Source organism: Mandrillus leucophaeus, unplaced genomic scaffold, assembly GCF_000951045.1.
Source record: "Mandrillus leucophaeus isolate KB7577 unplaced genomic scaffold, Mleu.le_1.0 Scaffold639, whole genome shotgun sequence".
Classification (NCBI taxonomy): domain Eukaryota; kingdom Metazoa; phylum Chordata; class Mammalia; order Primates; family Cercopithecidae; genus Mandrillus; species Mandrillus leucophaeus.
The window spans coordinates 630,872-646,491 of NW_012106908.1; the positions used below are offsets into that span (position 1 = coordinate 630,872).

Consider the following 15,620-nt stretch of genomic DNA (forward strand, 5'->3'; position numbering starts at 1 on the left):
CAGGCATGGTGGCAGGCGCCTGTAGTCCCAGCTACTCAGGAAGCTGAGGCAGGAGAATGGCGTGAACCCGGGAGACCGAGCTTGCAGTGAGCCGGTGACACTGCACTCCAGCCTGGGTGACAGAGCGAGACTCCATCTCAAAAAAAAAAAAAAAGTGATTACAGCACTACCTAATTTATTACACAAAACAGTGGAACCTAGTAGAGAAGATGGAGGAAAGATTCATAAAGAATGGGAAAGGGAAGGGAAGAGAGGAAAGCACTGAGTACCTTATTTCAGATTGGAATAGATAAAATATTTTATAATAGTAATTATATTAATATTGATTATATTGTATAGGTTGTTATAATAGTGTTCTTGAAATATCTAATTATAGAATTAAGAATGAGGTGTCTGAATACCTTATTCATAGAATAAATATAAACATGAAGAGAAAAAACAAGCATAAAAAGACATCATAGTACCAGCATAAATGGATTCCATTTGGACTGATAAATAAAATCCAACAATATGTTGCTTATAAAACACTGACTTAACACAGATAGTATAAGGCAAAAATTACCTCCACATTGGAAAGCCCTATTTATCAGTCTTGAATAAAACAAAGAGTTGAATAAAACAAAAAGTATTTATGTAAGAGAAAACAGAATTCAAGGGTAAAAAAGTTGATATTGCATATCATTTTTGTGTTAACAACTTAAAGCTCTCTGAAATTGACACCAAAAATAAAAGATGTGCCCAAATTGGCACAACTGTTATGAACTGGATTTACATGTATCTGAATTTAACTTTCTGTACATGATTATCTTTCTTTAAATTTTTTGGTGGGAGAGGCAAGGCTTGGAAGATCTGAGTAAAGCAGTGAATTCTTTTCCCATTAAAATGAAATATGTAAAATCTTGCATACAACTAGGGAAATTTTGCTGGAGGAGGGCCAGCTAAGAGTCATTATTGGGGAGATGGCAAAGGTAAGGTTAAAGTTCTGCAAATAAAGGTTCCTAGAAATTTAAACCAAGTTTAGAACTGGAAACCCCTACTGAACTCCCCTTGCAGTGGGAAAGGGTACTTTTTTTTTTTTTTGAGATGGAGTCTCACTATGTCACCCAAGCTGGAGTGCACTGGCGTGATCTCTCCTGACTGCAACCTCCGCCTCCTGGGTTCAGGCAATTCTCCTGTCTCAACCTCTGGTTATAGGTGCATGCCACCACGACCAGCTGATTTTTGTATTTTTAGTGGAGATGAGGTTTCACCATGTTGGCCAGGCTGTTCTCGAACTCCTGACCTCTAGTGATCCGCCTGTCTTGGCCTCCCGAAGTGCTGGGATTACAGGCGTGAGCCACCATGCCCAGCCAAGGTGCTCTTTATATTCAATCAGACAAGGTTCTCATTGGTTCAGTTTTTTGAGGGCCTGTTTAAAGGAGAAGTTGTAGACAGCAGTGCACAATAAATTTAATTGTCCAATTATTTAACAAGAATTTCACTCTACAATTTTTGTTTTTGAATGACACTTTTTCGGGGGCAAGCCTTATGTATGTATATTATTGGTTTCTTTTTAATGATTTTTATTTTTATTTTTAATTTCAGAAGAAAATGTAGTTTTATAACACTACCATTTATCTCCACTGTGGTAACTGGTATTAATAATCTGGTGTGTACCCTTCCTGTTTTTCTATGCTTGTATAAACATCCATACATACATACACGGTTTTATGGAATTACCATTTTTTACTCTGCTATTTGCTGTTTTTACTTGTCCTTGATTTTTTTTATTTTGATTATTACTATTTTGAGATGGAGTTTGCCCTTTTTGCCCAGGCTAGAATGCAGTGGTGCGATCTTGCCTTACTGCAACCTCTGCCTCCCAGGTTCAAGCAGTTCTCCTGCCTCAGCCTCCTGAGTAGCTGGGATTACACCACGCCTGGCTAATTTTGTATTTTTAGTAGAGACAGGGTTTCACCATGTTGGACAGGCTTGTCTCCAACCCCTGACCTCAGGTGATCCACCTGCCTCAGCCTCCCAAAGTGCTGAGATTACAGGCCTGAGGCACTGCGCCTGGCCTGTCCTTGATATATTACTAGCTTTCCATGTCAATACATACAGATTTTGGCTGTGTGATATGCCATAGTATGCACCATAATTTAGTTAACCATTTCTACACTGATGGCCCTTGGGTTGTTTCTTCTTTTGTCAAGAGAGCTTCAGTGAACATCTTGGTTTGTTTATCTTTATATACTCATGCTTTTATGCAGGATAGATTTTTCCCCTAGAAATATAATTATTAGGCCCTGTGGCATGTATGTTTCAAATTGTATAATATATGCAGTCATATCAACTTCTTAAATGTTTATGGCAATTTACCAGTAATCATTTATGTGGGTGCCCATTTCCCTCCACCCATTATTAGACACATTTATATCTTAAGAATTTATTAAAACCACAGATGCTAAGAAAGATGTGGGAGAAGTATTTGATAATCTTGGAATAGGAAAGGTTTTTTAAAGCAAGATACAAACCTGTAAGCCATGAAGGGAAAAAATTGCTGTTATAACTTCACAGACAAAACAATTTCTGCTGACCAAAAATTTACAAATGAAGTCAAGATAAATAAAAAACATTTGTACCATATGGAAAAAGGGCTGATCTATCTATATATATGTGTGTGTGTGTGTGTGTGTGTGTGTGTGTATACATATATCAGTGTGTGTATGTGTATGCTTTTTCCAGACACATAAAAGACCACAACCCAGTAGAAAAATGGATATTGGATGTGAAAAAGCAGTTTATAGAAAACAATACAAATAACTTATTAACGTATGAAAAGATGTTCAATATCTATAATTAAGAAATTATAAATTAAAACATTTTTCACATAGTGAAGTTAGATAAGATTTTCAAAATTAGGCCAGGCGTAGGAGCTCACACCTGTAATCCCAGCACTTTGAGAGGCAGGTGGATCATTTGAGCCCCAGAGTTTGAGACCAGCCTGGGCAACATGACGAAACCCTGTCTCTATAAAAAATGCAAAAATTAGCTGGGCATGGTGGCATGTGCCTCTAGTCCTGGCTGCTCTGGAGGCTGGAGCCTGAGAGAATTGCTGGAACCCAAGAGATTGAAGATGCAGTGAGCTGTGATCATGCCACTGCACTCCATCCTGGGTAGAGTGAGACCCTGTCTCAAAAAAAAAAAAAAAAAAAAAAAAACTGCTGTGGCTATAGTTCTAGCTACTCAGGAGGCTGAGGCAGGAGGATCCGTTGACCTCAGGAGTTTGAGGCGGCTGCACTGAGCTGTAATCGCACCACTCTACTGCAGCCTAGGCAACAGAGCAAGACCCTGCCTCTAAGTAAAAAATTAATAAAAAGATGTTATGAGTTAAGATATAGGAAGATAGGGATTCACACATTATGTTTTGGAGTATAATTGGTGCATTCTCAGTAATTGGCAATTTGACAGTTTAAAAAAATTTTTTAACATTTAGATGCAGGGTACACGTGCAGGTTGGTTACATGGATAAATTGCATGTCATGGGGGTTTGGTGTACAGATTGTTTTGTCACCCAGATAATAAACATAGTACCCAGTAGCTACTGTGGTTTCAATCTGTACAGGGTTTTAAAAATCAACCTCAGCTTATAATGAAGCATAATAGTCTCCTGTCTCATGTTGATTTATTGACTAGATGATATCTGTTGACTTTACATTTTAAGAGAAAAGGATATAGCCAATTCGTTACACTACTCTCATCCTCTCTTCCCTATTTGTATCAACATATTATTTTGAAAATACTCAAATATGCACAAAAGTTGAATATGACGGTGAACACCCATACACCCAAGACCTAGATTCTATAGTTAGCATTTTGCTAAATTTGTTTTATCACATTTCTGTCCATCTAACAATCTCTGTTCATCCATTAAGCTATCTGATTTTTTGTGTATTTTAAAGTGTAAATTGGCGTACATTAATTTACTTCATCCCTAAATACTTCAGCATGCGTATAATTAACTAGAGTTTAATATTTATTTAAACTTTTGAGGTAAAATTTACATACAGTGAATGCACAGATCTTAAGTGTTAAATTTCATGAGACCTGTATAAAATGTTACCATTACCCCAGAAAATTCTCTAATACCCTTTCCAATCTCCAGAGGTAATCATATTCAGATTTTTTTCACCATAGATTTGCTTTTCCTTTTCTAGAACTTAGTATAAGTGGAATCATCCAATATGTACTCTTGTGTAAGGCTTCTTTCATTTAGCATAGTGTTTTAAAGATTCATTCATGTTATTGTATATATTAGTAGTATTCCGTTGTATGAATATGCCATAGTTGATTTGGCCACTTTCATTAGGACACCTGGTCTATTTCCAGATTTAGGCTATTATGAATAAAGTTGTTATGAACATCCTTGTACAAATCTTTGTGTGGACACACCCTTTCATTTATTTTGAGTAAATACATAAAGCATTGTAACACTTTAGTTTGTTAAAAGATATCCACAGAAGATACTACTTCACACCTACAAGAATGACTAAAATTTAAGACTGGCCATAAAAAGCCATAAAAAGACTGTGAGAAATGGGAAATAATCTGGTAGAGAGTACAGGGAAGCTGTCTGAGATGACTTAAATGTTCTGTACTTGATTAGGTATTGGTTATATAGGTATATGCATTTATCACATTACCAAATAATGAAATATACATTTAAGATCAGTGTATTTTACTGCATTTAAGTTTTACCTCAACAAAAGTAAAAGTAAACCTTAAAAGCAAGTGTGTTTCATTTTATGCCTGTTCAAAATAGAATCTATGTGGACAATTGCTTTGAAGACCAAGGGGGATTGTGGAGGAGAGGGGGTGCAGCATTGGGAGAATAAGCCAGATCAGACAACTCAATTTAAAATGCGACTCTAAGCGCCGGGCATGGTGGCTTATGCCTGTAATCCCAGTACTTCAGGAGACTGAAGCAGGCAGATCAGTTGGGGTCAGGCGTTCAAGACCAGCCTGGCCAACATGGTGAAACCCTGTCTCTACTAAAGATACAAAAATTAGCTGGGCGTGGTGGCGCATGTCTGTAATCCCAGCTACTCAGAAGGCTGAGGCAGGAGAATCACTTGAACCCGGGAGGCGGAGGCTGCAGTAAGCCAAGATCGCACCACTGCACTCCAGCCTGGGCAACAGAGTGAGACTCCATCTCAAAAAAAAAATGACTACAAGAATTAAAAAAAGAAAAATGATAAACCCGGGAGGTTTAAATGAAGATCATAAATCAAAATGCCTCACTTTTAACTATTTGAGCTGTGTTTTTTCAGTTGTCAGAGACCACACCTCTCCCCAGGTATACTATGAGTCGGAGTTAATGCCCCACATATATTCTTCCTCCAGAGTCAGCAATGTAACATGCTAATGAGAGACCTCAATAAATCATCTGGCCCATCCCCTTTATACAGCCTGCATACCTCCCCTGTACATCCCCTATATACAACTTAGTTAAAAGCACTAAGTTCTAAGTATATTGTGACCTCTCAAAATTATTTATAGTTATTTTAAAGATTAAAATGACAATGTTTTTCAAGGTTTTATTGAGTGAAAAAATGTCTGTAGCTATAAAATTGTTCTATCACTAGTAAATGGTCGTTTTTATATATTTGAAGATAACTCAGCCTGATATTTCATACATTTTTTCAAACTAGTATTTTGGAAGGTGTTTCCATATCATCATGGAAGTAGTTCTTTTAACAGTGTTCTTTTCAAATATTAAATTGCCGGGCGTGGTGATTCATGCCTGTAATCCCAGCACTCTGGGAGGCTGAGGTGGGTGGATCACTTGAGGTCAGGAGTTCAAGACTAGCCTAGCCAACATGGCAAAACCCTGTCTGTACTAAAATTAGCCAGGCATGGTGGTGTGCACCTGTAGGCCCAGCTACTCAGGAGGTTAAAGCGGGAGAATCGCTTGAACCTGGGAAGTAGAGGTTGCAGTGAGCTGAGACCATGCCACTCCATTCCAGCCTGGGCAGCAGAGTAGGACCCCGTCTCAAAAAAAAAAAAAAAAAAAAAAAAAAAAAAAAAAAAATTGATATGTTTCATGTTTATTAAACCAAACAGACTCATATTTTTTAAATTCTTTCCCCTTTCTCCTGTATGCATTTCCTTTTTCATGCTGTGCTTTCCCCTTCTGCCCCTATGGTAAATTTGTTGACTGATTTGAAGACTTCTCTTTATCCAAGTCCATTTTTATAACAACATCACAAGTTTGGGGTTTTTTCCCCTTTTGTGATTTACCACACCTCATAAACTTTTCAATAGCTAAAATGCTTTTTCTCTGCATTTTTTGTCAGCTAGCCCAAAAAATTCTTCTCATTGGCATGCTCAGAGACAAGTTTGCTTGCCCTTCTCATACTCTTTTTCTTATGCATAGAGACTCCTTTATTCTATAACCTCATAATAATTTCTTAGTAATTTGTTATTGAACGTTGTTCCACAACTCTCCTTTCTATTCCCCACCACAGCAGGGATTATGGATTCCCTCTATGTGTAAATGTGGGCATCGTCATATCCAGAGGCAGTCAGGACACTTTGGTCTTCCTTACTTTTTTTTTCTCCTTTTCCACTACTGAATCCTGAAACAAATTCCTGAGGCTAGGTTTGGCATCTACTGTTTCAACTGTAGTCTTGAATTTCCACCCACCACCTCCCTCTGCCCCCTGCCACACACACCCCAAGTGACAATCCTTATGCTTCACTACTTAGTTTCTCCCTTTCTCTGTTTTCCTTCACACACACAGAGTTGGCCAGGTCCATAAGACTAGACTTATAATACCATGCATTCAAGAAATATTATGCACCTACCATTTTGTCAGGTACTGCTTTAGGCAGTAGTGCTACAGTGATGAACAAAGCAAGTCTTCCCCTCATGGAGATTACTCTAATGTCAAGAGACAAACATATACTGAATGTTAGAGAAATGCTAAAAATAAAAATCCATCAGAATAAGGGAATAGTGAATAATAGGGGAAGAGGTGCTACTTCAAGTTAGGTTATAAAGGAAGTCTCTGATGAGATGATATTTAAGCAGAGATTTGATTGGACTAAGGAAGTAGGCCATGAGCGCTTTTGAGAGAAGAGGCTTTGCCTATGGAGAACTTTGGTATCCTTGCCTAGCCCTCTGGCTCTTAGGACTTCTCACCTCCAACTACCATCTGGACTCCTACAATGAACAAAACCACTAACCTACCACACATAGAAGTTTGAGCCATGTGGAATTTCCTTGCCTCTGTTTCCTAGATTATTGTCATGTTGGTACCTATCCGTGTTTTAATCACCACCTATTTATTAGTAAACGAGGGATTCCCACCGTATGGTTATAGGGATGGCTGAATGCACAACACCCAACACTGGACAGATGAGACAGACAACAGTTTATTAGTTACATATACTCACAACTCGGGAGAAGAGGACACTGCATGCTACACGGGCCACATGGGAATTGCACTCCAAAACAAAATGCCCCACCAGGGGCTGTGGGAAGCAGGTTTTGTAGTGTCAAGAGGGTAGGGTACCACCTGGTTCCTACAGGAGAATGTGATTGGCTTATTTGAATAATTCTACAGGCTGGCAGGAAACTGAAGCCTGCTACTTGGGGATAAGTAGGAACTGTGCCTGTTCTCTTTGATAAGGAGGGCTTTTGGCTAGGGGTCTTTATCTATGGGAGATAGATAAGAGTAGGGAGGAGAACTTGCAAATAGGCTTTCCTAACAAGGCAACACTAATATCAAGCTTTAGGTCTTACACCACAGTCTTAAGCCTGATCCGTTTCCCAATGAATATTGTGAACTCAGTGACACTGGAAGAGTTATCAGAGAAGATTTGATCACTGATTTAAGGTAGGAGTATAGACATCTGAGAATAATAAATAATGAATTAATTGAAACAACAATATAATGTTTTAAATAGACATAGAAAATGGTAACCCAATTTTTCTCAAAGAAACCTAGCTCTGTTAGAAGTGAGGAACTTACTGTTTTACTTTTTTATTTTTTGAGACAGGGTCTCACTCTGTCACCCAGGTTGAAATGCAGTCATGGCTCACTGCAGCCTCGACCTCCTGGGTTCAAACAATCCTCCCACCAAAGCCTCCTATGTATCTGGGACCACAGGCATGCACCACCACACCTGGCTAATTTTGTTGTTGTTGTTATAGAGATGGGGTCTGCCTATGTTGCCTGGGCTAGAAGTGAGGAACTTTTGTTTATTTAAAAACAAGAGTATGATAAGAGTCAGCACAAAAGTTCAGGAGGTTATTCTAGTGAAATATATCATCTCTGCTACTTAGATTATTTAGAGGGTGAAGAGTAACCCTTACTATATCTTTTTAAGATCAGACAGAATTCTCCAAGGCCAATTTGTTATTTTAACACAGAAAACAAAATTCTAGCTTTGTATTAACAAATATTTGACATTAATAGATTCAGAAGCTTTCCCTTTTTAATCTTATGAAGAAATTCATTAAAACTGAGCCAACTTCAGCAATTTACTATTTCATTGTGTGTTTTCGGACTGTTATTTGTAGTTATTATAGTTCAAAGCAAATAAATTTTCCTTTTCCAAACCTTCACAGCTTTCAGTATTCATCCAGGTTTTGTCCTTCATTATCCTTTTGCACATTTTGAAAGAAACCCAGATAGTTTATGAACAAAACTAATCTTTTCCCATTAATAAACAAAAATATATCCTTCATCTTGCATATGCAGTTGTACTTCTGTACCACTATTGTTTTTAATATTGTCTCAATCTTCATGTTAATTGTAATAACCAAAGCAACTAGTTTCTGTTTCACAGAGTTAAGTAACTGAGAAATTATGTCATATGAAATTGTTGCAGCAAACCAGTAAAGTTCATGGACACGCATAATACACATATTACACATCCTTTCTGTATCTTCCTAAAGTGCAAAAATAGCCATTACATAACATAAAAATTAAAAGTAGATACACACAGATGACCAATGTTTTTATATTTCTGTCTTAAAACTTCAAATATGCAAAGATTATCTGTTAATTAACATGACTTAATGTTAGTGTAGGGTCTTGAAGTTAACTAGGAATATTAGAAATTATGTTTAACAAACTACAGAACATAGTTGCTGCTGAAATTTTTTAAAAGTGTGTCAGAATTCGAAGTTTATATTTTGTAATTCAAGTTTATATTTTTATTAATCATTAAATGGAAGTAATACTAGCTTAACAGTGTACCTTATATAAGAAGTTCTAAAATGTTATTTGTGTCTTTATGGGAAAACAACCCAAATCTTATTTTAAAAGATAAAACATTTGCTTATATTACACACTCCATGGCAATTAAATTCAGACAAGGACAAATAGGTGTTTTAAAACCAAAAATTTATCAAACCAGTCTGATTTGTTCAAGAATTCACTTGGATTATTTGAATTTTGATTCTTATATAAAAATGCAAAATGGCTCACGCGTGTAATCCCAGCACTTTGGGAGGCCGAGGTGGATGATCACTTGAGGTCAGGAGTTCAAGACCAGCCTGGCCAATATGGTGAAACCCCATTTCTACTAAAAATACAAAAAATTAGCCAGGCATAGTGACATGTGCCTGTAATCCCAACTACACAGGTGGCTGAGGCGGGAGAATTCTTTGGACCCGGGAGCCGGAGGTTGCAGTGAGCTGAGATCACACCACTGCATACTAGCCTGGGCGACAGAGCAAGACTCTGTCTCAAAACAACAACAACAACAGCAACAGCAACTTCTAGTAGTTTTTGTGAGAAGGGGCTTTTCTTAAAAGGAAACCACATTTAATATAGTTATCCTTTAATAAAAAATAGGAAATTTGACATTTTTTACTTTTTTTCAAGATTTGGGGAAACCAACTTGCACCGATGCATTTTTGCAGTCTCAGTGCAAAAATCCTGCTGAGTTTGAGGATATACATGTTAATTACAAGAAATGAAAGCAACCTATCCACAGGAACTCACAGCAAGAGGATGAAACTCTTATAATATGCATCAAAATCACCTGGAGGCTCCTAAAAACACTGATTCTTCCCCAAAGTTATAAGCCTTTTTTTGGACTGAGAATAAGCATTTCTAATGAGTCTCAGTGACACTGATGGTGAAGGTCCAGGAATAAAACTCTGAGAATAAGTTTTCTGTGGAAAATGAGGCTGCCTCCCCCTAGGCCCCAGTCCATGAGGCTGCAGATTTGCAGGCTGTAAGGGAAGAGCCTAAATTTCTAATCTGTATATCCCCTTAGTGTCTCTGCAGTGAGCAAAGCAAGCAAACAACAAAAATGCCACCACATTTTAAATATTCAAAATTCAGTCTTTTATTTCCTGAGGATTCTTATATTCATTTTATGTTAGATTTCTTAAGCCTTACCAGTGTCTATAAACCAATTAAAAACAGCTTTTTTTTATTTTAAGAGATTTATATCTAATTTGTTAATACTCTTTCCAGAGGTAAGACAATGTTTCAAACTCAAAGAGGGGTGAAGGCTTTCTTAAGTACAGTCACACTGAGGCTTACCTTCAGGTGTGCAACTTCATCTACAAGTGAAAGAAAACACAGGATACACATAGCAGTCTAGATCTCAAAGGACTTTTCTTCTTTCCAGTTGTTGAAGCAAGACATATTCCTCTGCAGGCCAAAAGACTAATGTATCAGATTATTTGCCATGCTGCATCCAACAGAGATTAGGTCCCTATCATCCCATTATAGGGAATAAACTTACTGTCTTTGCAGAACCAGAATCAGAACCAAACATGACTAAGAATCTGTCTCACCTTTCCAGTGTTGGCTGTTGTGTGTTCAGCCGTGAATGTTTTAACTTTTGTTTTTGTTTGAGATGGAGTCTTGCTCTGTCGCCAGGCTGGAGTGCGGTGGCGCGATCTCGGCTCACTGCAAGCTCCGCCTCCTGGGTTCACACCTTTCTCCTGCCTCAGCCTCCCGAGTAGCTGGGACTACAGGCGCCCGCCACCACGCCTGGCTAATTTTTTGTATTTTTTTAGTAGAGACAGGGTTTCACCATGTTAGCCAGGATGGTCTCAATCTCCTGACCTCGTGATCCGCCCGCCTCGGCCTCCCAGAGTGATGGGATTACAGGTGTGAGCCACTGCACCCGGCCTTTTTTTTTTTGAGACGGAGTCTCCAGCCCAGGCTGGAGTGCAGTGGCGCCATCTCAGCTGACTGCAAGCTCCGCCTCCTGGGTTCACGCCATTCTCCTGCCTCAGCCTCTGAGTAGCTGGGACTACAAGCGCCCACCACCACTCCCGGCTAATTTTTTGTATTTTTAGTAGAGACAGGGTTTCGCTGTGTTAGCCAGGATGGTCTTGATCTCCTGACCTTGTGATCCGTCTGACTTGGCCTCCCAAAGTGCTGGGATTACAGGCGAAAGCCACCGCGCCCAGCTGTATTTTTTTTTTTTAGTAGCGATGGGGTTTCACTGTGTTAGCCAGGAGGGTCTAGATCTCTTGACCTCGTGATCCGCCCGCCTCGGCCTCCCAAAGTGCTGGGATTACAGGCGCCCGCCACCACGCCTGGCTAATTTTTTGTATTTTTTTAGTAGAGACGGGGTTTCACCATGTTAGCCAGGAGGGTCTAGATCTCCTGACCTCGTGATCCGCTCACCTCGGCCTTCCAAAGTGCTGGGATTACAGGCATGAGCCACCACGCCCGGCCAGCCATGAATGTTTTGTTGCATCAGAACAAAAGTAAAAATACAAAGTCAGTAAAACAGAAATAGTAGAGAAACAAAGTCAATAAAAGTTCTGTTGCCACTTGATAATCACTCTAGAAGCCAAGAAAAACTGTGCCTGGGAGGTGCACACTTTAAGTGACTTAGGAAATCACTTAAAGATGTAGATACTTAGGAAGATGTAGATACTTGAACATCTTGGTGTATTTCCAAAGTTGTCAAAGTATAATTTTCAAAAAAGTTAAAAACAAGACTCATAAAAATATGAAGTGAGTGCATGTCAAAACATTAAATTCATGAGAGAACCAGCGTAATGGCAAGGCTGGCTTCTGTTTTTTACAATATTTGTTCCAGGGGGTACAAACTCAAATACTCAAAGGGGCTAAGCAAACCGTATAAATAAGGAAAGAAGACACAGTGTTACAGAGAGACTGGTAGAGAGTGTGACAAACTTGAGAGCACATTCTTTGTCTAAAGTGGGCAACTGTGGTTGACCATCTTCAGCTAATTGTTACCATGTGGGAATGCAAGCTTAATGTTGCTAGATTTTTTCATTTTCATATTTTTTTCACAGAAGTCATTAAACTGGATTTTAATGTGAACCTTCTAGTTTTTAAGTGTTTGTAACTAATTCAAATGTTTAAAAACACTGTATGAGCCAAACAAAACATATTTTCAGGCCATAAATGGCTTGAGGGCCACCAGTTTGCAACCTCTGCAGTAGATATTATTAGTTACGTAACATTATAGCAGAGGAAGAGCTTAACCAAAAGTTGTTTTTATTTGAAAGAAGTTTTAAAAGATTATTTTAAAGCTTTCATTTTGTTTCTCACAAGAGTAAAATAAGTACATGATGTGATAATGTTGTATCAACTAGTAATTCAGTGCCTATCACATAACCATGTACATTTACGTTTTATTTTTGGCCATTTAAAACATAATCATTTTCTGGAGATCTGTTTCACAGTAATGTGAATATACTTAATACTACTAAACTATACATTTGAAAATGGTTGATACATTTTGTGTCATGTGATTTTTTTGCTACAATTTATATATATTTGGATTCATTTTGAGTTGTTTTTTTTTTTAGGGTGGTACTCAATGTAACACATACAAGGTTTTTACAGAAGTTTTATAGTAGGTAATGGGAAATCCTGGGAACAAGGAGACAGTTTGAAAAACTGTTACAATAGCCTTGCCAAAAGATAACTTGATAGAGAACTAAATTTAGTAATGGGAATGGTGCTCACTTTGAGACATTTCAGGAGTTAAATTGACAGGATTCAGGAAACAGCTGAATGTGGAACTCGAGAAAATACTCAGAAGATCAGAGCATGACAATAATTAAAGTAGGAAGAAAAACAGATTCAGATGAAATTAATTCAGTTGTAGCCAAGCCATGGAATTTCAGGACTTGAAGGAAATCTAGAGGTTACCTGATCCAGCCATCTAATTTTACAGATTTGAAACTCAAGGCCCCAAGAGATTGAGTGATACCTTCGGTATCACAATTTAAATCAAAAGGAGGCTTACTTTAATAATAAGTTTCTAGACTCAAAGTCCATCTTTTCTTAGTACACCAGAGCATCTTTGCTCTGTGACAGATGGTTCATTTGGTTCAAAGATGAATTTGGGATGGTACAGTAATCCTCAGGCTGTTGCCGTATGTTACTTAAGAAGGCCTGCAGACTCAAGAGGATGGATACCAGAGCCTTTTTCTTACTGCTTAAACTGTAAGTGTAAAGGAGATGGTTTGTAGATGTTTCTCATTTCATCCCTAGAGTTCAAAGGAAACTTTGAGGCTAGAGGTAGATTTGGGAGTCCATAAAAATAATGGCAAAGTTAAAATCATTTAAGTAAATGGGGTTTCTTGGAAAGAGAACATAATTTCAGAGTAGATGAGATCCTGGAAATGAAACCTAGAGAAACATCCAAAATCACTAGATTTAGAAGGAGAAAAACCAGAGAAACATATTGGTAAAAGTAGTTAGAAAATAAGAGAACCAGACAAGAATACAGATGTTCCTCAACTTACAAGGGATTATGTCCTGATAAACCCATCTTAAGCTGAAAATATTTTAAGTCAAAAATGCTTTTAATACATCTAAACTACCAAACTTCTTAGCTTAGCCTAGCCTGCCTTAAATGTGTTGAGAACACTTACATTAGCCTACAGCTGGGCAAAATCGTCTAACACAAAGCCTGTAACAGTGTTGAGTATCTCATGTAATTTATTGAGGCCGGGCGCGGTGGCTCAAGCCTGTAATCTTAGCACTTTGGGAGGCCGAGAGGGGCGGATCACGAGGTCAGGAGATCGAGACCATCCTGGCTAACATGGTGAAACCCCGTCTCTACTGAAAAAAAATACAAAAACTAGCCGGGTGAGGTGGCGGGCACCTGTGGTCCCAGCCGCTTGGGAGGCTGAGGCAGGAGAATGGCGTAAACCCGGGAGGCGGAGCTTGCAGTGAGCTGAGATCCGGCCACTGCGCTCCAGCCTGGGCGACAGAGCGAGACTCCGTCTCAAAAAAAAAAAAAAATTATTGAATACTGTGCTGAAAGGAAGAAATAGAATGGTCGTAAGGGTATTTGAAGTATGGTTTCTACTAAATGTGTATGAATTTAGCAACATTATAAAGTTGAAAAATTTCAAGTCAAACCATTGAAGTCAGAAACCATCTGTAGTACTGTGGAAACCAAGAGAGGAGAAGGTTGTCCAGAATGATAAGGGTTTGTTTTAGGCTGTTTTGTTTTGCCACGACAAAATATATGAAACAATACAGTTGACTCTTGAACAACATGGGATTGAAGTTAGTGGGTCCACTTCGTGAATTTTCTTCCACCTCTGCCACTCCTGAGACAGCAAGACAACCCCTTCTTTTACTCCTCCTCCTCAGTCTACTCATTGTGAAGACTACAAAGATGAATACCTTTATGATGATCCTTTCCTGCTTGATGAAGAGTAAATATAGTTTATTTTCTTTTTTTTTTTGAGATGGAGTCTGTTACTCTGTCACCCAGGCTGGAGTGCAGTGGTGCAATCTCAGCTCACTGCAACCTCTGCCTCTTGGGTTCAAGTGATTCTCCTGCCTCAGCCTTCTGAGTAGCTGGGATTACAGGCATGAGTTTTTGTATTTTTAGTAGAGACAGAGTTTCACCATGTTGGCCAGGCTGTTGTTGAGCTCCTGACCTCAGGTGGTCCACCCACCTCGGCCTCCCAAAGTGCTGGGATTACAGGCGTGAGCCACCACACCTGGCCTGTGATTTTCTTAGTAACATTTATTCTCTAGCTTACTTTACTGTAATAATATATAATACATATATAAAATATGTGTTAATATACTGTTTATGTTATTGGTAAGGCTTCGTAGGGTATTAGTAATTAAGTTTTAGGGGAGTAAAAAGTTACATATGATTTTCAGCTGTGCAGGAGGTCAGTGCCCCAATCCCTGTTGTTCAAGGATGAATTGTGAAATTTATTTCTTCACAGTGCTGGAGGCTGAGAAGTCCAAGAGGAAGGCACTGGCATCTTGTGAGGGCCTTGGTGTATTGTTACATGGCCAAAGGCAAAAGGGCAAGAGAGAACCAACTTCTGTCTGTCTCGGTCCAGCCCCTTTATTTATAAGCATTGAATTTCATTCATGACAGAGGAGCCCTCAAGGCCTAATCACCTCTGAAAAGTCCTACCTCTTAATACTATTACATTAACAACACCTGAAATTTGGAAGGAAGCCCTTCAAGCCATAGCAGAGCCATAGAGAGGGCAAGATCCTTTCCCGCTTGATGAAGAGTAAACATAGTTTATTTTCTTTTTTTTTTTTTGAGATGGAGTCTGTTACTCTGTCACCCAGGCTGGAGTGCAGTGGTGCAATCTCAGCTCACTGCAACCTCTGCCTCTTGGGTTC

General features: G+C 38.7%; 1 protein-coding gene across 1 annotated transcript in view; it reads left to right on the forward strand.

The window, feature by feature from the left end:
• The first annotated feature begins 959 nt into the window (after window positions 1-959).
• The window catches only part of LOC105554291 (hepatoma-derived growth factor-related protein 3), a 75,550-nt gene continuing 60,889 nt past the window's right edge, over window positions 960-15,620 (forward strand). The window contains exon 1 of the mRNA XM_012000688.1: window positions 960-968. Coding sequence (XP_011856078.1) covers window positions 960-968 — 9 coding nt within the window. The remainder of the gene's footprint in view (window positions 969-15,620) is intronic.